The 24,262-nt window shown below is 38.6% G+C and overlaps 1 protein-coding gene across 1 annotated transcript in view; it reads left to right on the forward strand.

Annotated features, from left to right (window-relative positions):
* LOC124874972 (protocadherin-15-like) overlaps nucleotides 1-24,262 on the forward strand; it is a 346,908-nt gene that overhangs the window by 34,358 nt on the left and 288,288 nt on the right. Inside the window, exon 2 of the mRNA XM_047376690.1 lies at nucleotides 11,269-11,419. Within this exon, the coding sequence (XP_047232646.1) occupies nucleotides 11,287-11,419 (133 nt within the window). The 5' untranslated portion in view covers nucleotides 11,269-11,286. The remainder of the gene's footprint in view (nucleotides 1-11,268; nucleotides 11,420-24,262) is intronic.

Consider the following 24,262-nt stretch of genomic DNA (forward strand, 5'->3'; position numbering starts at 1 on the left):
TCTGGAATCGGCCCTTCTCCTCAATCTTCCTCAGGGTCCGGTCACCTCTTCTCGTTGTGCTGCGTTTTCTGCCACACTTTTTCCTTCCCACAGACTTCCCACTGAGGTGCCTTGATACAGCACTCTGGGAACAGCCTATTCGTTCAGAAATTTATTTCTGTGTCTTACCCTCTTGCTTGAGGTTGTCAATAGTGGCCTTCTGGACAGCAGTCAGGTCGGCAGTCTTACCTATGATTGGGGTTTTGAGTGATGAACTAGGCTGGGAGTTTTAAAGGCCTCAGGAATCTTTTGCAGGTGTTTAGAGTTAACTCGTTGATTCAGATGATTAGGTTCATAGCTCGTTTAGAGACCCTTTTAATGATATGCTAATTTTGTGAGATAGGAATTTTGGGTTTTCATGAGCTGTATGCCAAAATCATCCGTATTAAGACAATAAAAGACCTGAAATATTTCAGTTAGTGTGCAATGAATCTAAAATATATGAATGTTAAATTTTCATCATGACATTATGGAAAATAATGAACTTTATCACAATATGCTAATATTTTGAGAAGGACCTGTACCTCTTCCTGCTGCCAAGACGGTGCAGTATCTTGTTTTTTGGTTACTTATAGCAGGAAACCTAGATATGTGAGCTATGGTTGAAAAGTGCTTCTGTGGCATTATCCAAACAATGTTCTCTTCTTGTACAGAAGTTAGCTAACAGTAGCAATTTAAATGAGCACAGGTATCACTGTCGCTAGCTTCTGAACAAAAGTTTAAGAATCTACTTTTTGTTCTACATACACATGATCCATAGAGACGACCCATTTAACACTTCTGCGATTGTGTTTCACAAAGCTTAGAAATGTATTTATAGGAACATTTGACCATTCTTCCATAAGCGCATTTGTCAGGTCAGACACTGGTGTTTGAGAAGACAGTCTGGCTCACAGTTTTCATTGTTATTCAATTCAAATGTGTTCTATCAGTTTGGGATCAATATTATGTGCAGTTCAGGCAAGGTCTTCCACACCAAACTTGCTTTTCCATGTCTTTATGAATCTTGCTTTGTGTGCTTGTGCGCAGTCATGTTGAAATGGGAAAAGGCCATCCCCATGCTGTTCCCACAAAGTTGGGAGCATGAAATTGTCCAAAATATCTTGGTATGCTGAAGAATTAAAAGTGTACCATTACATCATTGTTCAAATAAATTAAAAAGGATTCATTTCAGTGGAAGTAAAGAACTGAGTCTCATTCCTGAAAAAGCAGCACGACACCATCATCCCCTCTGCACCAAATTTTATACTAGACCCAATGCAGTCAAGCAAGTGCCCTTCTCCTAGCAACTACCAAACCCAGATTCTTCCAATGGATTACCAGACAAAGTGGCATGATTTGTCACTTCACAGAAATCATCTTCTCTGCTCTACAATCCACTGTTGGAGTACTTTATACTATTGCATCTGAGGGTTTGCAATGGCAAAACCAGGCCTGTACTGTGCTAGTGTATGTTCATAAATGTTGAGCTTCATGCTTCAAATATACTACTGAGTAATGAGATTGCTCTGCTTTTGCTTGTGTACAAATCTTGTTTGGAAGAATGTCTGTTTTCTGGGGTCAGAGTGGCACCAGCAAATTAGGTTTACAGCTTTTGCAGTAGAGTCAATCATCTCCAACTGTTTATACTAAATTATAAGTATTGATGTTTACAAGAATCATATTAGATTCAACGAAACCTCTTAAGAGCAGGCCATCTTTATACTATACTTTTTTACAAAATTAAAGAGGTAAAATAATCAAAATACAGCAATTTATCCTGAGATCAGTGATAAACAGAAGTGCACAAATATGGTTGTTAGTGTTTCTGCCTGGTTTGTGTTAGGGTGACATAATTGGCTGTTGGGTAATTGTGAGATTATGTTATTCCCTTAATATATTTTTTCTTTACTGTTAATGTCATATTCAGGTAATGGAACCAGTTTGGTTCAGTCTGGGCCACTGGATTAATTGGTCACTGTGCAGCTGTTAAAAGCATTCGCTAAGTGGGAATGTATTTACCAAAGGAAGGTTTATGACCCCCAGCAACATTTACACATCAACAATGTTTTTTGAAATTGCTTACAAAATTGCCTTAAGCTCTCTGCTGGAGGATTAAACATTACATTGCTTAGAATAGTGGGACTGCCTAATTGTTCTTGTGATGTCAGTGTGATGTTATGCCAGTGTTAATCCATGTAGGTTGTAACCTTTACACTGTGAGAATCACTTTGATGAGGTGAAAGCCTCCGACCAAGGGAGGTACCATGTGTCACAAGATATAAGGTAACAAAAGTGCAATAGACAGGGATATATGGCATGTTTAAAGTTCTATAGTTATGTGTTTGATTTCTTGGACAATACAGTAAATCCTAGACTACCTAGCAATATGTGTATGCACAAGGATGCAAGGGTAAATGTGACTCAAAGTGTCATAGTTTTGCGCACGGATCTGACCCACATGCAGAATAACGCTCAAAGGGAAACAGGTACAAATTTGAAAAGTTTATTAAAGAGACTGGAACGGAACGGAATACAGGCACAACTGTAGGGAAGGAAATGACAGGTGAGTGAAAACAGTAAACTAAGCGGGATGTTAACTGTGTTATATATCTTACTAGGAGGGAGAATGGTTATCCGCCAGGAGGAGAGGGATTTGGACTGGAGAAACAGTGAAGGAAACGAAGACGATAGGTCCTATAGTTTTCTAGCTCCTTGGGCTAGTGCTTGGAGAGCAGGCGGAGAGTCAGCGGTGTGGTGGAGGGTGGACAAATTTGGTTGAGTGAACAGCGATGATCGGAGTCCGGAAGCAGCCAACTGGAGTGGATTCCTGGGTACAGCAATAGCTGGTCATCTTGTTATAGGTCTGTCCTTGGAGGGTCCTTGGAACGAAGGTAGCATAGGAATTAAGCCACCGGGGCCAGCCTGGGTATCCTCCAGGTAGTCACCGGTTCAGTTCACTAGAAAGAGCAAAAGCAGGTTAAACAAAGCCGAAGACAAAGTACTCCTAAACTTGGTTCTAAGGTTGGAGTAGCTACCACAGAGACTAGTACTCGAGCGATGAGATGATGGCTGCCTCCTGCTTAAGTACTCCAGGACTCCATCACCGGGGATGAGAAACACCTGTCACCACCATTGCTGAACACTAGCGCCTACTAGGAGCCACAACACAGACAGTACACACAAAACACTCCAGCCCCGACATTACCCCCCCACCCCCTTCAACGACCGCCACCTGGCGCTCCAGAAGACGAATGATGAGAGGCAAGAAAATCAGATATCAAGGTAGGGTCACAAATAAAGGACCAGGATATCCAACAAGGGACTCATAACGTAAGGTCCAGACCCTTTGACCAGGCTGGTAAACAGGGGCTGGCCGTCTCTTGTGGTCAGCGATGCGCTTGTTTTGAACCGGTGTACGATGGAGCGCCTGAACAGGCCGCATCCAAATCTGTTCACAGCGGCAAATGTGATGACGGACGGAGGTAACGGCCACGTCGACCTCGTCAGCAGCGAACAGGGGCGGCTGGTACCCTAACGAGGCTTCAAAAGGGGAAACTCCCGTAGCAGACGAGACCTGAGAATTGATTGCGTACTCAACCCAAGGGAGATGCTCAACCCAATTTAACGGGGCCATAGAGGTTATACACCTAAGTGTGGACTCTAGCTGCTGATTAAGTCTCTCCACCTGACCGTTTGATTGGGGATGGTGGCCTGAAGTCAGTGATACCTTGGCTTCCAAAGATAAACAAAACTGTCACCAAACCTGGAAAATAAACTGGGGTCCACGATCAGACAGTATGTTCTGTGGAATGCCATGTAGACGGAAAACATGTTTAGCTCAGAGTTTGGCAGTCTGCAGAGCCAAAGGAAGTTTCCTAAGTGGTACTAGGTGACAAGCCTTAGTGAATCGATCGACAATGGTCAAAATGGCCGTCATCCCCTTAGAAGTGGGTAATCCGGTTACAAAGTTGAGAGCTATGTGAGACCAAGGGCCCTTAGGGATGCTCAGTGGTTGAAGTGAACCTGAAGGAGGTTGATTACTACTCTTGTTCCTACTGCAGAAAGTACAGGCAAGCACCCACTCCCTGACGTCCTGGTGCATAGAGGGCCACTAGAAACGTCTGCTAATTAGGGCTATGGTACAGCTTACTCCCTGGTGTGCAGAGAACCTAGCCACGTGGAACCACTGAATAACCTTGGCCCTTACCGCAGCTGGAACATAAGTACGGTTGGGAGGACCTGCTCCGGGATTGGGCTCAATATCTAACGCTTGGGAGATCTGTCCCTCAATCTCCCAAGACATAGCACCTATTGTCCAAGTGGGGGGCACCATATGTTCGGGTACCTTCTCTGACTCATCGGGTGCGAACTGTCGGGAAAGAGCATCAGCTTTGGAGTTCCTGCTACCTGGTCTGTAAGAGATGGTTAGGTTAAAACGTGAAAAGTACAGGGACCAACGGGCTTGTATTGGGTTAAGTCTCTTGACTGTCTGTAAATATGCTAAGTTCTTGTGATCAGTCCAAACTATGATATGGTGAGTAGCACCCTCAAGCCAGTGCCTCCACTCTTCCAAAGCTAACTTTATAGCAAGGAGTTCCCTGTCTCCTACATCATAATTTTGCTTGGCCTGACTTAGCCGATGCGAAAAGAACCCACAAGGGTGCATTTGCCATCATCAGAGGAGCGTTGTGAGAGAACAGCTCCCACTCCAGTGTCTGAGGCGTCGACTTCCAATACAAACTGTCTGGATGGATCCGGATGCTTGAGGATAGGTGCCTGGGTGAACTTCTCCTGTAGCATGCGGAAGGCGTGGTCCGCGGCGGAGTTCCAATGGAAGGTGACCTTGGTGGACGTTAGGGCTGTTAGGGGTGCTGCCATCTGGGTATAGTTCCGGATGAAATGGCAGTAGAAATTGGCGAAGCCGAGGAACCTCTGTAACTGTTTCCTTGAATATGGAACAGGCCACTCCAGTACTGCCCTCACCTTCTCTGGGTCTGCACGGACCTGTCCACCCTCTAGAATGAAACCTAAGAAAGTTACAGGAGTCTGGTGAAAGTCACACTTCTCTGCTTTCACGAACAGTCTGTTCTCCAATAGTCTTTGTTACACCAAACGGACGTGATGCTGGTGGGTCTTCAAGTCCTTGGAATAAATCAAAATATTGTCAAGGTAAACACAAAAATGTTCAAAAAATCCCTGAGATTGTCGTTAACAAGTGCCTGAAAGACAGCAGGGGCATTGCAGAGGCCGAAAGGCATTACTAAAAATTCAAAATGCCCGAGCAGTGTCTTAAAAGCCGTCTTCCACTCATCCCCCTGGCGGATCCTAACTAGGTGGTAGGCATTTCTGAGATCTAGTTTGGTGAACACTGTAGCTTCACGCACCGGTTCAAAAGCTGAGGAGAGCAGAGGGAGGGGATACTTATTTTTTTAACAGTAATGTTGTTAAGCCCCCTATAATCTATACGGGGCCTTAGGGAGCCATCCTTCTTACTGACAAAAAAAAAAAACCCGCACCGACAGTACACACAAAACACTCCAGCCCGACGTAAAGGTTCAAATCTGATTTCTGGATAAGGTTGAACGTCTGGAAAAACTAGGGATAAGCAAATCATGTTGATTTAATTTGCCTAAAATTTACAAGCAAAACAAATGGCACTTTATGCCTACAACTGTTTAGTTGGGACTCTAAGCAGCTTTTATTTTTTGCAGTGAAATGCAACGAGCATTTTAACTTTAAAGAAAAAGTTCAACTTAAACTTGACCAACTTAATTACTTTTCATGCCTCAACAAATATAAAAAAAAAACTTTACACAGAATAATAAACTAAATGAATGAACTGAACTTAAAGTGCAGCAACATACAGTAACATCAATACAACTGAGGTAAAACTACCGATACCAAGACATAAATCCTATACTTAGGACCCTAAATAACAATATTAAATTATTTTAATTCAGTTTTACTATTTCTCACATTCCAATTTCATTTTTCAGATTTCTATGTATTTCAAAGCAAAGAAAGTCCTAACTTTAAAAATTATTGAATCATATGGTTAATGTAATCATTTTCAACTGTTAAATAGAAACATACAATTAAATACCTATCAGTTATCTCTAAACCTATTTGTTTTAAAATAGTAGCACACGTGTTTCAGATAAAGTTATGAAGCTGTCTTTTTGCATAAAATCTCTTAAATTTTTAACTTTTAGTAGTTTTTGTAAATGTGTTCTAACTTGCGTAGCAATAATGATGATGATCAAGTTGCTCGTTTCTTTTTTTTTACAGTGACCAAAATTATGTTCCTTTGGGGTTTCTGGACACTTGGCTCCCAAAAAAAGGGTTTGTTTTACAAAAGTGCAATAGTATTTAAACAACATGTCACCTAAAACACACGTAGCTTAATCATTAATTTCTAAATGATGACATGACATGGCTTCAAAAAGTTAGTCAGGATCTCTGATGAGGAAGGAGTTCACAGAGACGGCAGGCTAACACTAGCTTGACTCCTTTCAGTTTGCCTTTGCAGTTCCGATTATTTGTTTGTGGACAAAAATGAAGCAATTTGCTTTGAGAGCTGTAGCTACGAAGAATAGTGTTATGCTGTGCTCTCAGACTGCCGTTGGTCTGAGGGACAGCTGAGCTTCGGCTGAGAGCCATTGAACCAATGGATGCACATGGTCCTCAAGAATGGTTCGGTAGTCCTTGGCAGTGACGTGCCCATCTAGCACAAGTATTTGGCCAAGGGAATGCCATGATATGGCAGCCCAAACCATCACTGATCCACCCCCATGCTTCACTCTGGGCATGCAACAGTCTGGGTGGTACGCTTCTTTGGGGCTTCTCCACACCGTATCTCTCTCGGATGTGGGGAAAACAGTAAAGGTGGACTCATCAGAGAACAATACATGTTTCACATTGTCCACAGCGCAAGATTTGCTCTCCTTGCACCATTGAAGCCGACGTTTAGCATTGGCATGAGTGACCACAGGTTTGGCTATAGCAGCCCGGCCGTGTATATTGACCATGTGGAGCTCCCGACGGACAGTTCTGGTGGAAACAGGAGAGTTGAGGTGCACATTTAATTCTGCCGTGATTTGGGCAGCCGTGGTTTTATGTTTTTTGGATACAATCCGGGTTAGCACCCGAACATCCCTTTCAGACAGCTTCCTCTTGCGTCCACAGTTAATCCTGTTGGATGTGGTTCATCCTTCTTGGTGGTATGCTGACATTACCCTGGATACCGTGGCTCTTGATACATCACAAAGACTTGCTGTCTTGGTCACAGATGCTCCAGCAAGACGTGCGCCAACAATTTGTCCTCTTTTGAACTCTGGTATGTCACCCATAATGTTGTGTGCATTTCAATATTTTGAGCAAAACTGTGCTCTGACCCTGCTAATTGAACCTTCACACTCTGCTCTTACTGGTGCAATGTGCAATCAATGAAGACTGGCTACCAGGCTGGTCCAATTTAGCCATGAAACCTCCCACACTAAAATGACAGGTGTTTCAGTTTCATTGTCCAACCCCTGTATATGACACTTTGATCTTTGGAGATTTGTCAAATCCAATGGAAAAATTCCCAAACTATGATTCAGCCTGCATTTTCTGCACCACCGTCTGGGTCTGGTTTGACGTGCAGTTTGGTCTGTATCCTGACAGGAGTTCAGGATTTCAGAAAAGCTGGACTACATTAACTGCCTGCTTTTAATGAGAGAATGTTTATTTTAGTCATTACAGACTTGATACCTGAATTGAACTTAACTTAGTACATAGAAGAATTACGTTATTAATTTTGCTAACCTGGCATCCTTCATAGGAACACACTGTTAAACTATAATAAGGAACATTTTACAATTAATAGAAGCCACGAAAAAAACTAAACCTTTGCTACAGCAAGACACTTTTGTTCACTATATTTATTAAGAAAAAACGAACGAGCGCTTTTAAAATAACATCTAATATTTTAATGATTTATGGATTCTTTTGAGGTAAATACTGCATGTTACAGCACATAAAACTAGTTCATGTTTGATATACATTAGACCAGAGGGGATGAGTTCCTCAGTGGGAAGGAGTTGGCTGAAACAGTGAAGCTTATACTGTTTTCTTTTTTGGCCAAAAAAGCAAAACAATTATTGTGTGGATATTTGTTCCCCAAACTAATGTCTGACATTCATCTTCAGAAAGTCCCAGTAATGGTGGATCATTACATTACCAATTAACCTTGGTGCAGATTGAAATCGGCCCCTAATTTTCTGTATCTGCTTAGATCTGTTCAGGTTCCGGGATTCATCTCTTACATTCCTGCAGCACTTAACAGGTCAATCAGTGAGGGAACTTTATGCTAACCTAGCTTACATAGCACAGATAGACTATTGTGTTTTTTATTGCTTGACACTGGCAGTAGGACAATGGAATGTTGAAAAAAAAAACAAAGTAGCCAAAAGAAACTCAAAGAAAACATCCAAATTGCACAGATATAAACCGTGACCATCTAACTGCAATTGAATAATGTGTGTGATGTGCTAACTAGTTGCGTGGTATTATTAAAATAAGAATATTGTTGTAAAAAAGAAGTATGTCACTTTGCACCATCTATGCTGTCAGCATAATTCCATCTGGTGAAGGAAGTGTTAGCTATCATTATCATAAACATCTGATCTTAGGAGTTTATAATCCTGTAACTATGTTTGATACTCTTAGTTTAAAGAGAGAAAGAAAGTAGTTGTGGAGCTGTCCTGTCTTGTTGACTAAACAGACTATTGAAAACTTTTATTTGGGCTGGCTAACATTAAGATTCATAACCACTGAAGAAGCCTCAACCACATTTTGGGTACTCAGGGGAAAAAAGACACGTTGATGGATGAAAATATTTTAATTGAATAAATTAAATGAGAAAACATGATATCAATCTAAAACTGGATATTTTCACACCGAACAGAATCTTTGAAACAGTTTTGGATTACTGAAACACTTTTATTTTGTGAATAAAAATGATAATTTTCAATCTTTTTAGGTTTAGATCATAATTAAACAAGCAATAAAGCTACAGTAGGTGGATTGGTCAAACCAGGACTGTAATGTTGTGCTCCCAATTAAAGATTTGTTTTAAAATATGGTTTGTGAATTGTAACACATGTGCCTCTTTAGGAATACTATGCTTTCCCAAACATAGTGCTAAAACAACAGTGCTAAAACTACCCCACTCTGCAACCCAAACTAGAATCACTACTCCATATTTATAAAAAAATCATTATTGATCATTTTGGAACATTTAAAGATTGGATTATGCAGTGTTATCCAGTTGGATTTGATCTTTGTCACAGTTAACCAGCAAAAATATAATATGATGGTAATTAAGATGAAAGGTTTTGTTTAAAATAAAATGTAATATTGCCATTTTTCCCTGCTTTGACAGATTGCAACTGATTTTTGATTATCTAATGTGATTTTAAATCTTCTAAAAGCCAGCACAAATGGATGGGATGCAAACCTAGTTTCATGTGTCATGTCTTTTTCAATTGCCTTGTGGCTCAGTCTTATAAAAATAACAGCTATTCACAATACTCCTGCACAGTTATAGCATTACATTAGGGATGCATAAACATCTAACATATTGGGAATCATGAAAACTGCTATCGGGGGAAAAAAAATAACATTGGGTCTTCTTTTTAAGACTGTCAAGAATGTCTTTACAATGTCAAATGTCATCATTTTTTTCATAGACTTTCTCTGGCACTTTATCCAACACATCCTCTTACAGTCCCAAATGATTAGATGAAAACGGCAGAACTGAGAGTGTTTCGACATTATGTGTCTGAAGTGTCATCCTTGAACAAAGTTAGCGGCTTAAGACAGCTGGATTTCACCTCTGGGGTTTTGTAGAATATCCCAATTACATTTTCATTGTCAACCAACTCATTCTCCATTGAGAGAGTAGGGACAACAGTCTGACTCTGCTACAGTAATGTTGCCGTAGGGGCTTCATGAATCAGTGTTAATTAGACAGACAACTCTTTTTTCCTCAAACAAAGAACTTAAAATAGTCCATTCTAAATAGATATTGCTGAACACGCTCTAAACTCAGGTGTTACTCATGCAAGTCTGTGTACAGCTTTTTGTGTCTGTGTTAGTCCACATGAAGAGGTGATGATGCAACAACTCACAAAAAGAAAAAAAAAATCATTTTAGTTTTATTTCAGTAATGAACAATAGAAAAAACACTCAAAATAAAATTAAACCATCTTGAGTGTTTATGCTGAGAACCCGAGTATGTTTTTTTTTGCACTTCTGAATGCAAAGATGTTTAGAGTTTTTATTAAAATGTTCAAATATTCAATCATGCTTGATGAGTTTGAGATGAAAAAAATTTATAGGCACACGCAAATACAGTTTTCTCAAAGAATAAACGTTTGTTATACTCCATGGGACCTTTTTCTCTTTCCTTGCTCTCCATATAATGCATTATTACTCTAATCCTAAACTATGCTCAAATGAAAAAGCTACACTCACATAAATCCATAAGCACATGTCAGCTTAACCTTTGTTTAAGCCCGCTTGTCCATGTAGCATTTCAAATGTGGAAGATTTTCCATACAAAGATTGGAGATTTAGCTGCAACCTCTGGCATTTTATCCAGCACTAAATTACCTTCCATATCATCATCATCATCCACATTTCTCACTCTCTCTCTCTTTTTCTCTCTAATGCTGGGAATCCTTAAAATCAGTGATTTACTTTGATACATCAGCACAAAGACCAATTAAAAATGTCAGATTATAGTGTGCTTTTTGTTCTTCAAAATAAATATTAAATGGTCTCTGAGCTTTAGAATTTGAGAGACCTTTACCTTAGGGATGTAATGGAGGGAACTGTCAACTTTAAAACATTATTTTCTTTAAAGCCTATGTCTGTAGGGATGGAGTGCATACAGTTTCTGATACATCAAATATGAGATCTTCTCTGATATTGATGTGTGCAAGTAGATTCTGTGGAAGACAAAGAATGGTTCCCCATAGCTTAATCTAAACCCACCATGAGCTAACCTTCCCTGCTTCCTACTGACATCAACTGAAAACCAGGCAACTGTTGAAACAACCAATACAACCAAAACTTTGACATGCATTTCCTTTCATTTGTGAAGAAAGCGACAGGCCACTGGATATTCTTTTTCACTCACACAGCTGGAAATGTGGATAATGATTGAAACCAACCTTCCCGTCTCCTCTTCTTTCTGTACAGCTGGATGCTTGTTGAAGCATGGTGGTGAGGATGTTTGGAAAGCGATTAATGGCGCCACCGTCACGAGGCCGGGTCAGATGGATGAATGTAATGAGAACTGGAGTCCTTCATCTCCTGCTGCTATCAGCCTGCCTCGGCCAAGACACAGAAGGTAAAGAGTGTCTTTCTTTGCAAGCCTTCCTCCCTGTCCCATTTGTCTTATTGCCTTGTCTTTTTGTTCCTCTACTTCCTTTAAAGATTTTCTGAGGGTGAAGGGTTTAGTAATAATTTATTTACTACTAAGCTAAAGAGAAGTCCAAAGGGAGTGGAAAGAATATAACAGATTCAACACATTCAGCACAAAGCCATGAGGTAGACAAGGCATTTTGTCTGATAAGCTAAGGCCTACAAAATAGATTCACACAAACTGTTGCTCACTTGAATTTTACTACAGGCATGTTTTTTTTCTCCTGTGCATCAGTCTGACAAACAATGGAAATCAAACCAGTAAAAGGTGTCAAACATACAAACTTTTCAGTGCTGCTGCTCTGATTGCCAAGCCAGCAGTGAGGGAACATCAATGAAACAGTGAAAAGAGATGGCAGCCAGCAGAAAGACAAAGCAGTAGTGGCAGCAGTGACATAGACATAATAAGGTTAATCATAATGACAGGCCCTGTGTGGTTTCTTCACTTTGGCCATCGTTTGAAGTAGACAACTATGTCTAACTTGATCTTAAAACAATGGCAGCATTTTATTGTCTATTTGGCTTAATGGGTCAATTGTGAGACATTTTCAGTCTTAAAAGTAATACAAATATTGGGCCCATTGCAAACTTCTATGAGGCAGGTTTGTACAGTGTACTTCCTCATCAGCTTACTGTGTATTTGAGCTGATGCTATTTTTCGTATATTCCTTTACTGACTTGATAAAGTTTAGATCAGGGCTCTGCAGGGGCCACACCATCTGGTGTGGGGCTCATTCTCGTCTCTGTAGATAGTTCTTTATGACTCCGGTTGCATTTTTGGAACAAAATAACGAATGTGCGACTGAACAGACACATCCCTGATGGTTGTTAGTGATGGATAAGACTGTAAAACTTCCTAACATATCACATCTCTGTGCCCAAGGGCAATATCACAAACCTGGCCGAATTGCTGCAGGCCCATCTTGTTACCTGATTGTGGCGGTCTGGTGGGATCCAAGCCTTGCCATTTGTTATCGCTGTCCTGCTGCAACCCATTAAATGCAAGAAATTAGGAGTTGTGTTGTTGTGAAAGTTATCAAGTTTAACATTCCTGCCTTCAACTCCTGGCCTGGGGTCTTTCTGCATGGAGTTTGCATGATTTCCCTGTGCATGCGTGGGTTCTCTCTGGGTACTCCAGCTTTCTCTTACAGTCCAAAACCATGACTGTTAGGATAACTGGTCTCTCTTTAATTTACTTCTACATTGGTTTTGGACTAAAATGACAAAAACGCTTCAAACATCTGCAACTGCTAATGCAATCTCGTGCCACTATGAGCCACGGACGTCAACCTTAGCAACATAAAAAATCCCAAACAATTTCTTCTCATAATTGTTTTCAGTTCTTGTTTAATTAATAGAAATAGGTTCAGCAAAAAGAGAAAGATATGGAAATAAAATAAAAACAGTTCCACTGTTTCTAGCACAGAAAGCAATACTGGATAATTGTCTTAGTCTACTCCATACATACACACCATTGGGTTTTTAAAACATTTCAGTTTTTAAAAATGTTTTCTGTACTTACCAAAAACTCTATTTTCATGTGGACAAGAGTTGTAAATGCAGCGGAAATTTACATTTTAGTAAAATATGCAAGTTGGTATGCACAAGGCTGCTTTGTTTACAATAGTTTAAATCGAAAGTTAATCGGCTGTTGAAGCTCTGACTCATGGGTTTCCCCCAAACTCTTGAATGGGCTTTGGTTTACAATCACGTCAAGGCCGCAGTTATCTATTGCTTATTCACTTTTTTCAACCATACTTTTTCCTTCCACTTATTTGTCCATTAATATGCTTGGACACAGCACTGTGTATAGACACAGAATCTATGACCTTTTGTGGTGCCCTCTTCCCCATGATTGTGTTGGCCATTGCATAGAAGCTACATGTAAGCTCTGTAGGTCATTACAGTGCCATTACATTCCGTTTTTATTGGCCTCACATAATATTTAAATTTCCTGGGAAACAGAATTTTGCACTTTCATTAGCTTTAAACCACAAAAATACATGCTTGAAACACATCACTCTGTACCCGATGAGTCTATATAAAATACGACTTTCACTTTTTGCATTGACGTACTAAAATAAATTAGCTTTTTGATTACATTCTAATTTATTGAGATGCAAATCTGGTGTTTCTCAAATTTTAAGATTGAAAACCCAGCCACATTCCTTTTCCCTTGAACTTTTTCCCTTGGACACCGAAGCAACTGAAAACCTAAATTAAATCATCACTGATGGGATAGATCAGCATAATGCACTCTTGACTTTCTGCTCAATTTATCAGAATATTAATTTTCTACTCCACCCATGGGCTTTGAGATTGATCTGCTTGGCAATTAGCTGCGGGGGCTGTAGCCAAAGGTGAACATCTGTGACTTTTCTTTGTAGGGATAGAAGTTGAACATATTTTGGATCAAGAGTATTTGTTGGGAATTTAGTGTTGGAATTCTTTGGTTTCAAACACGTGTATAATTTCTCCAGAGTACACACTGTAAATCAGGCTTTACTTATTTACAGCTGTAAACCAAATCTCAGGTCTCGCAAACGATGTCAGACATAATCATGTTGTTTCTGTTCATGACAAGAATATCTGTCCTAATATGCTGGGCTTCTAGAAAGGTAAATATTGTTGTAGTCAGTTTTAGTCTCAAGATATGGATCATTGCTGCTGTGTCTTTAATGAACACAGGTCCCAGAACAAGCAATAATTTTAGCTGGTTAGATGCCATGTCATAAGTGTACTTATATATTGTCCGAAGTCCCAAGACAAGAGACACATGTCTACCCGTGGTTTTTTTCCAGATGAAGAGCACCATTACATTTTTAATTGGCCTTAATCCCAGAAAAGGAGACCACATAATGTGTCAAATTAGGCGTTTGGTTGGACAGTTTGAGAGGTCCAAACCTTTACTATTTCCTTCCCTTGAAACTTGTTTTGTCTTGTGATTATAGCATTACGAATAATTAACTTTACTTAAAGCAGTTTTTCAAAAACATTTCACATGTACATAAGCCAATATGATAATTCACACACTTGCAAAATATAAATTGCAAGAGAGAGAGAGAGAGAGAGAAATATTATAACTATTTTAAAGGATATAATTTAGCATGCCTATAATAATGGAAATAATTATTTTCCATCCTGTTTCCTAAAGTGACCAAAGAGCATGCAATGGTGATCTAGAAGTATTTTTTTTTAGCTTATGCGCAAATGAGCTAACGGGACGAATTGTGCTTCCGGGACAAATAGTGCAGTGACAATACTGATTGATTTGCTAAGCTGTTTGGTAGCTTTTTAGACAAATTTTTACTGGTCAAGCACAATTCAAACATGCATGTTCAACAGGTTTCCCTACATCCAATGATATGTTATGGTAAGGAGCACTGGATTTGTAGTTTAAGTAGTTTTTCTTTTTTTTTTAACCGTGTCCTGTCCGACAGAGTAGCGCTCAGAATTGTTGTCTGAATGCCAAGAAAAAGCCCAACACAATGCTCCACTTTCACAAGTAGGGACAACCAGCCCCAGGGCCCAAGAGGTGGTCCCCTTCCCTCTGGGGATGGAGACTGGCAGACCGCCCGAGCATCTGAACCTGGGCTGGCGCCTGAACCTGAGCGACCCCGACCGGAGAGGGGGCCAGTTTAAGTAGTTTGAAAACATATATCTAGAGTTTCTTTTTAAGATCTACAGAAAAAAATGGCTTTAAAATCTAATTTGGGATGCAAGGAAAACAGTTTTGTTTTGTATGATTTTTACCTAAATCTAAATTCAACCATTTTTGCTTCTAACCAAACTGCATTTATTGTTACATTTATCGGTAAGCCTTCTGATAAAATTTTGTATAACCCCATTTTTGCCCATGGACAGCTCTTAGTTTTCTTCTACATCATTTCACAAAATTGGGCCCAACAGTGAGAGGGACCTTTGACCATTCCTCTTTGCACCGTCCAGATCATCCAGAGTCATGGGTCATTGCTTTTGTTCCTTCTGTTGATCTCATATCATAGGTTTTCTATAGGATTTCTGGACAAAGGTTAATTTTATGTCTGGTGAACCATCTCTGTGCCTATTTGGCCCTACATGTCTTATCGTCATCCTCCGCAAAGACCCAGTGATGACACATTTTCACTTCACTAGCAGAGTCCAGCAGACTTCTATATAGAATGTTAAAGAAATCATCATCTCATGAATTCAAGCAGGTTTATAGGCCCACAGCATTACAGGTCCACCACAATACCCAACAATGGACATGGTTGCTTCTCCATATATTCTTTGTTTGTTTCATGCCAAACCCACATGGAGTGTTTATTGGTGAAATTATCCAAAATGATCCTTTTTTTCTTGCAAATGTATAACTTTGCAACATCAAAGAATATCCAACGTTTTTCTTGTAAGTATCTTAACTTCTCCGTAGACACATTATTATTATTTTTTTTTTATCTAGAATGCCCCTAATACTGTCTTAGTTTTCTTAAACACCTTTATGGATAGTATTTGGCAGGACTGAGAACCTTTCAGATGTGAGATGTGCACTTTTAAAGCAACAAGTGAAAAAGACTAGGTATCCTTTTTAAATCCTTATGATCTCACAGATGGGAAAATCATTTGGTGATTCTCATTAAGGCTTGTAAACCTAGTCAAGCTACTATTTCAGAAGAGTAAACTTTAGATTTTTCACCACAAACACCTCTCATTGAACCTCTTAAAATCAAAATAGCAAAGGAATATATCTATGTTGGACCGTTTTTGAATGGCTTATGATATTACTAAACCAAATCAAGAGGAGGTTATGGTCGTCAGAAATTATTATGGTGATGTTGGAACTGTTTGGGTGTTCTGTGACCAATGCATTCTAGTGTGACAGCATCACACTAGAATAAAATCACTGATACTGCTTGGGGTTCACAGTTTATATTAGGAATAGCAATATCTGCAGAATAAATACATGCAGCAGAAAATGTAAAATACTCACCTTTGACTCTGCTTTATTAAAATCAATATAAAAGAAACAATTTTATAATGGTCTCTTTTGTCACCCATTTGAACAAACATATTAACATGACAGTTCCTATTCTATATTGAGATGATTTATTTTCTTTTTCCATTAAACATGCTACAACTGTATCAGAGGTTTATTGTGTGTCCCGCAAACATATCAAAGATTAGCATTCAGGAATCAAACCGCTCTCTTTTTATTGAAACTTGTACAACTTGAAATAACAATAAGATGTTGAAATTATAGTTTAAATCTCAGAAAGTGCTCTTCTTTCACTCATTGGCTACTTTATTAGGTATACCTATTTGTTTGTTTGTTAACACTAATGTCAAATCAGCCAGTCAAGTGGCAGCAAATCAATGCATTTAGATATCTAGACATACTGAAGATGACTTGCTGATGTTGAAATCCTAAATAAATTAGATTTTAATGATTTTGAAGTTAGTATGGTTAGTATGGACTTGTCTGGGGATTTCATAACCTGCTGATATACTGAGATTTCCACGCAATTGTTCTGGCCTTTGCCCAGTCTGACTAGTAAGCAAGGGGCTTTTTCAATGCTGCAGGGTTTAGGTTGGGTTTTAGGTTTGTACTTTGGCTTGCTTTTCTTTATTTGGTATGTTTTAAGTTTTGAATAATGCCATTATAAGCATGTTATTAAATTTGCTTAATACCTGTTAATATGTGTTTATTTATATGTAGCTTAAACAAAAACAGTTTTAGTGAGCCTCTGGAGTCTTAGGCCCTTTCTGCATGTGTAAATCCACATGGTTCCTTGAGATTTAAATTTCACTACCTGTCCAAGTCTGTAACGGTCAACTCAGACCTCCCTGTTGACATGGTCCAAAATTTGTATCCTTGCAGACTGGGTCCAGCACATCCAATCTGTTTCTCCTAATTTATCACCATGGACCACAGAAACATGTACAAGATATTGGAAAAGATTTAACAAATGTTTGCCTTTGTTTGCTCATTTCTATTCATAATTAGGTTCTATAACTAAAATAAGAACAACCAACTCTCAGGTTGACAATGAATGGTCCATTGTCTATATCCAGTGTGTAGCAGTTGTGTGGACAGAAATGCCATCTTGATGTCAGAGGTCGAAGGAAAATGGGTAGACTGATTCAAGATAATAAAAAGGCAAAAGCAGCTCAAATAACTACTTGTTACATTCAAGGTATGCAAATTATCATCTCTGAAAGCACAAAACGTTGTATTATGGAGCAGTTGGGCTACAGCAACAGAAGAACAACAAATTACACTCCTGTCACATCAGAACAAAAGACTGAGGCTACAATACAAACAGGCTCACCAAATTTAGACAATAACCAATTAGAAAACTGCTGTGTCATCTGGTGAGCCTAGATTTCAGCTGCAACAGACATAAATTGGTGTAAACAAGATAAAAGAGTAAATACATCCTGTTTTTATCATTGGCTCCAACTGGTGGTGGTAGTATAGTGGTGTGGGAGATTTTTTCTTGACACACTATGAGCCCCTCAGTTAGAGGAGAGCATCATTTGATCACCACGGCCTACTGAGTGTTGTTGTTGACCTTGTTCATGTTCTTGTATACAGTGGACCCATCTTCTCATAGCTGCTGTGCAGCATGTAACAAAGCTCAAAACATTTTAAACTGGTGTCTTAAACATGAAAATGACATGGATGTGCAGCTGCCAAAGCTACAGGAACTGTGTGATGCTATCATCTCTAAATGGACCAAGTAGGTGAAATGTTTGATATCTTGTTGAATTTATGCCGAATGTAAGGAAGTTCTGAAGGCAAAAGGGAGTTCAACAAGGTTCTAGCATTTGTACATAAAAAGAAAAGTAGCTAGTGGATGTATGACTAAACTAGATAGCTTCTTGTATCTCTCTGTGATAGAGGCACATTGATGGACTGAAATAGTCAATCAATGGTAATGTGTGTGATTTTAAAGAATTACAGGAATGTGTTCTTGGAAAATTGCATTTTAAATTTGGTCAGGTTATTATTGTTTGATATTAACATTTGTTTTATCTGAAAATTATGATGAAAAAGCAAAAACAGAAGAAATCTCAGAAGAAAGAATACTTTTTAAAACAGAAGTGTAATAAACTGATTTTAATATCAGTTTCTGTTTTCCTCTGTGGTTAGATGTCTCTTTCATCTGTCATCGCATCAGGAAACTGCCTATTTTTTTGCCTTTTCCTTTATCTGTATCTTTTCTCTGTCAAACATTTCTTCCCAAAAGCACTTGACATCTCCCTCCTTTGCATGTACTCCCAACTCCAAACTGGACCGCTACTTCTTTAGATTGGTTTCTTACAATCCCTTCCCTCCCTTCTCTCTTTTTCCCCTCAGTTTGTTTTTCCTTTTTCTTTCCTACTTTCATCACTATCGCACTTTTGGTCATCCCTTTTTTTTCCCCTTCCTTTCCGATTATTCATCAGGAGTCTGCCTTTTACATGAGAGCATTTAACATGCACACATGTAATAAAACGTACCACGCATAAGAGTTTCGGTAAGGTTTAAATAAAGTAAATATACAAAAAACAAAGTGAACAATGTATAGAACAGAATGAATACATATTTTTGAAAATAAAATTGTCTAATGAAATTACAAAATGGATTAAAGCACACATTTAGTTATGGCAGAACCTTTGGATAACTTGTGGACAAGTGTAACTTGTAAAAGTACAGCTGGTCTAATTTGCTAACTGAAAGGTAAAATAAGGGAACTTTGCAACAATGTTCTATTACTTTCAGCTTGTGTTTAACCACTTAAGTCCTGATTTTTTTATTTTTATTTACAGTTACATCAAATAAAGGAATTGTTGTTCTATTAAACAGATACTAAATTGTTCTGGCCTTTGCCTAGTCTGACTAGTAAGCAAGGGGCTTTTTCAATGCTGCAGGGTTTAGGTTGGGTTTTAGGTTTGTACTTTGGCTTGCTTTTCTTTATTTGGTATGTTTTAAGTTTTGAATAATGCCATTATAAGCATGTTATTAAATTTGCTTAATACCTGTTAATATGTGTTTATTTATATGTAGCTTAAATAAAAACAGATTTAGTGAGCCTCTGGAGTCTTAGGCCCTTTCTGCATGTGTAAATCCACATGGTTCCTTGAGTTTTAAATTTCACTACCTGTCCAAGTCTGTAACGGTCAACTCAGACCTCCCTGTTGACATGGTCCTAAATTTGTATCCTTGCAGACCGGGTCCAGCACATCCAATCTGTTTCTCCTAATTTATCACCATGGACCACAGAAACATGTACAAGATATTGGAAAAGATTTAACAAATGTTTGCCTTTGTTTGCTCATTTCTATTCATAATTAGGTTCTATAACTTAAATAAGAACACACAGATGGTGTTACTTGTTTACACATTTTCTTGTTCCACTATAAATAACAAAGGTCACCTTCTGTTGCTCCTTTGAAGCTGACTTTTTTACTTAAAAAGGTGCTAAGGTGCAGTTTGCTGCTGTTACAGACGGGCTTGTCTTCCTAATTGTAGCATAAATATGACTGCGAGTCCACATTGTCCTAATCAATCTTTGCTTCCTTGAAAGGGATTTTATTAGCTAAAGACACATTTTTACATCTCTCCTATTGACCAGAGGAGATACTCACCACCACCTCTTGCATTCTTATGAGAATGTGGACTTTTTAGGCCACCAGAAGCTCATTGAAGGTTATTAGTGGGCAGGAACAAAAACAAGCTTTGTTTGCTTAGTACCATCGAGGTTGTCAGCTGTGTTCTGCCCTGTCTTCACTTGGAAGTGATCTGATATGCTGAGAGAGACATAGAAAGTGAAGGAGAGAGACCAGGAGTTTGGCTAATGAATGAGCTAGTGCAGTGAAAGGGTGGTGATTCCCTACAGCAGTGAACTTGTGTGTGTGTGTCAGTGTTTATGTTTTATGTGTGGAAGCACTTCAGCAATTCATTTCCTCTTGAGAGACATCAATCTAAAACAAGGTCACTTTGCCCGCCTCCCACAATCCTTTCCTTTTATTGGCCTACTGTTTTTCTATCTACTTCCCAACACAAATCTTCACATTGCTTCCTTTTTAATGTCATTTAAGTCTGTCTACCAATTCTCCTTAGCTTTCCCGTTTGAGTATCAGCTTGACAAAAAATCATTTCTCTAACAAATTTCCTCTCCTCTGTACCCTCTCTGTCCTCCATGGATGAATGGAGAGATGAACAAGTGATGGATCAATGGCTGGCTGCTAGGATAGAGCTGAAAAGACAGAGAGGAATCAGACTCCAGGGAGGTTTGTAGATTGGTGTACCTGCTGATGGCAGCCTAAAAAGCACATGACATGAGACATTTTAGAGGAAAAACACCCTTTCCCTTTTCTAGTTTGTCTGCATCAGTATTGTTAGCTTTTACAAATTTAGCTTTTCTTGTAGATTTAGTTATGTTGGATATGCATCTTTGGGGTGCAGAGTGAAATTTACACTGGCACATTGAAGAGAATACAGTAAATGTGAAAAATCTACCAGTGTAGCTTCTTGCTCTAACATTTTCATTTACACAGTTGAAATTTTATGCTTTTAATAGGCAAATTATCTCTAAAGTGCACCTTGCATATTAAGTAGGATGAAAAAGTTTTTTTAGGTCTCGATGATGTAATTGTTAATTCTTAATTAACAATTGTTAATTATTAATTCTGATGTTAATTCTTATTGAATAAATCTGTGAGCACCGTAAAAAACAACTACAAAACTACAACTTGTAGTGTAGCATTGTGCATTTTTAAAATTAATCAAAGGTTCGCTACTCACCTAAAAATGCAAGACTACTCCTTTTAATCCTCTTCTCTAATGATCAGCTTTCCTTTAGTCTTGCTCAAATACATAGATAAAATATACTTTGGTGATCCTGAGCCCCATATACAGTGCTTTGCAAAACTTTCATTTTTTCACATTCTGTCACATTACAACCAGAAACTGTCTTTTATTTGAACTTTCTACAATAGAACAATGCAAAATAGTGTATACTTGTGTACTGGAAGGAAAAGGGGCATGCAGTTGTATTCAGTGTCCCAGAATGAAACTTTCGTCGAACCTCTGTTTATTGCAATCACAGCTGCATGTCATGATCCTTGGGTTTTGTTTCTCTTTTGTGTTTGTTTTTCATAATTTCCCTGTTGTTCATTATGTTCTATATTCTTGCCATATTAGTTATTACTCTGTGCACATTTTCTTAGTTCATTATTGTTGTAGTTTTAGTATTCATTCAGTTACTTTTCTGTTTCTGTTTATCGTTTTCCTAATTTACAATCTCTTTGTGTCCTAGCTGAGCTCTGTTCATATTAATTCGTCTCTGTTCACAGTCTTCCTGCTTGCCTGCTGCCCCAGCTGCCCCACATATCCTGATTACTCAGACCTGCATTCTATGTCTCATCTCCACTCATCCCTCAGTATTTAAGATCACCTGTTTTCATTGCTCCCAGCTGGATCCTCCTGTTACACTCTCTGTTATTCTTCCTTTGACTCTGCCAGTGCTCCACGTTCTGTTCTGCTTGTGTTCTGTCTTTCTTATTGCATCCATTATTTTCATCAAGTGCTACTTTATGGTCCCGGGTCCAACTCCTCAACCACACGCGTGACACTGCAAGCTTTATGGAGGCTGTCTCTTCCAGCTTTGCACATACGAGACTGAATTGTTTTGCACATTCTTCCTTGTTAAATATCTCAACTCATTCAGATTAGATGAATGCCATCTACAAACATAAATGTTCAAGTCTTGCCACAGATTCTCTGCTGGATTTAGGCCTGAATTTTAACTGGACCATTCTAACACATGAATATGGTTTAATATAAATAATTCATGTCTTTCCTTCTCTCCTTTAAGTTGGAGACATTTTCAACCATTAATACCAACACAAACAATTCTTGGAATAACCCCTGGCTGGATTTATTTTTTTCAAATGTGTGCTCACATTATTATCACTGCGTTTTTCTGATTAAAAATCATGAGATTCTCCTTTTCTTGATCTTCAAGCAAAGTAAGCCAAGCAAACATGTAACAGATGGTAAAAAGCAGAATGCAGTCAAGTAAAACTTGCTAAAATTAACACAAATTTTTCACAATATGGCATGATTAAGGAAACTGATTAATAAAAGCTTTGGGGAGTCACCAACTCACAAAGAAAGTGCTAAATCAGAAGATTAACAGACACTGTGCTACCGCTCAGATATAATTTCTCCACTAGTCAGATGGAGGAATTACGGTGGGTCTACATCTGTTAGCAAAGTTTAATTTAGAGCATATTTACTTAATAAATCTCAATTTTCAATGCAGCTGTTATATCGGAAATGTTTTGTAGCAATTTGGTACCCAGGTTCAAAATCAAAAGAAGACAGCTTTTCTTATTGATGACTTGATCACATTAGGTCCTACACAATTTTCTGACTAAAAGAGTTATGAATGTTTGACAGGAACATTGAGACTTTTGAGATACATTTTTGGCACTCCAACCACACCAACCTAAATACCATCATCTTAGATTATATAATATTTAAATAGAGGGGTGTCATATCTTCTGGGGTATTTTTAAAAAAACCGTTTCCTACAACTCTGTAAGACACATATTTACATAACTGATTTTGAAGTCTGTTGAGGGTAGGGCAATAATCATCTTCATGAACCTTCTTTGATACATGCATAGAGTAGAAATTAACGGGTTTGAGATGGCTACCTGATACTTTTAACACTTTGTGACTTGGGTCAGCCTCCATTGGACAGCCCCAATCTGAGAAATCATGTAATGTAGTGAGTATTATTGTAATGCAAGTGTGTCCTGATGAAGGTTAAAATAATCAGATTTCCTTGAGGTATTCTTTGCTGTCATTTGGCAAAAAGCTGTCTTTGGCTTTTCAGTCATTTATGCTTCATGCCATCTCACATCATACTTTGTAGGTATCCTTGGTACAAACATTGCTATATCTATTTATGTTTTCCTAACTTGGCAATATGGTTCATTTATATCTACTTTGTGATCATTTTCAGCTTTCATCCGATCATGCTGTTATATAGTGCACTGCATGTAACAAGAGGAAGCAAAGCAGACTAGATATTGAAAAGAGCCATAACTGTAACAGCAATTTTTCCCCTCATCTTCAGGGTGGGTCTTCAGCTGTGAAAAAGTGCTGAAAAGGAGAAGGGAGCTGGAAAATCTTAACTCTGGCCAGACAAACAATAATATAGACCTGCTTGGTAGTAACAGAATGGGTGAAATGTGGATATTCAGGTGGGGAATATACAGTGCCTGCTTTGCTCTCCCTGACATACAAGCATACCTTCATCAAGTCTCCAGCTGGAAAATCTTCAGCTTGATGTGTCCCCTCCTTAGATCTGATCAGGCAATTATACTGGTAGGACATGAACAGTCTGTAGAAGTTGCATGTTAATTCTGTAACAATATGAAATTTTTCTTTTGAGCCATAAGTGCAGTCAAAAGCTATTTGCTTCTTTTTAGATTTATTTTCAGTTTATTGCTTTTTTGCCACTCTGTCAAATCACACTTTTATTTGATTTTGGTGGGTTGAACCGGGGAAACATCTAAAACATGACAGCAGTCTTTAAGTATAATTTTGGCTTCAGATAATCAAACTAATTTTAATGTCATGCAAAAAGATCCTGAGTAAATGCATTATGCAGATTTATGCTTCATTGGGCACGACTTGTGGCATAGCAGCGAAGCACATGACCATATATGGAGGCTTTGGTCCTTGATGCAGCAGTCCAGGGCTCAAGTCCTGACCCCAGAAATGTGTGTT

Source organism: Girardinichthys multiradiatus, chromosome 10 (genome assembly GCF_021462225.1).
Source record: "Girardinichthys multiradiatus isolate DD_20200921_A chromosome 10, DD_fGirMul_XY1, whole genome shotgun sequence".
NCBI classification, from domain to species: Eukaryota; Metazoa; Chordata; class Actinopteri; order Cyprinodontiformes; family Goodeidae; genus Girardinichthys; species Girardinichthys multiradiatus.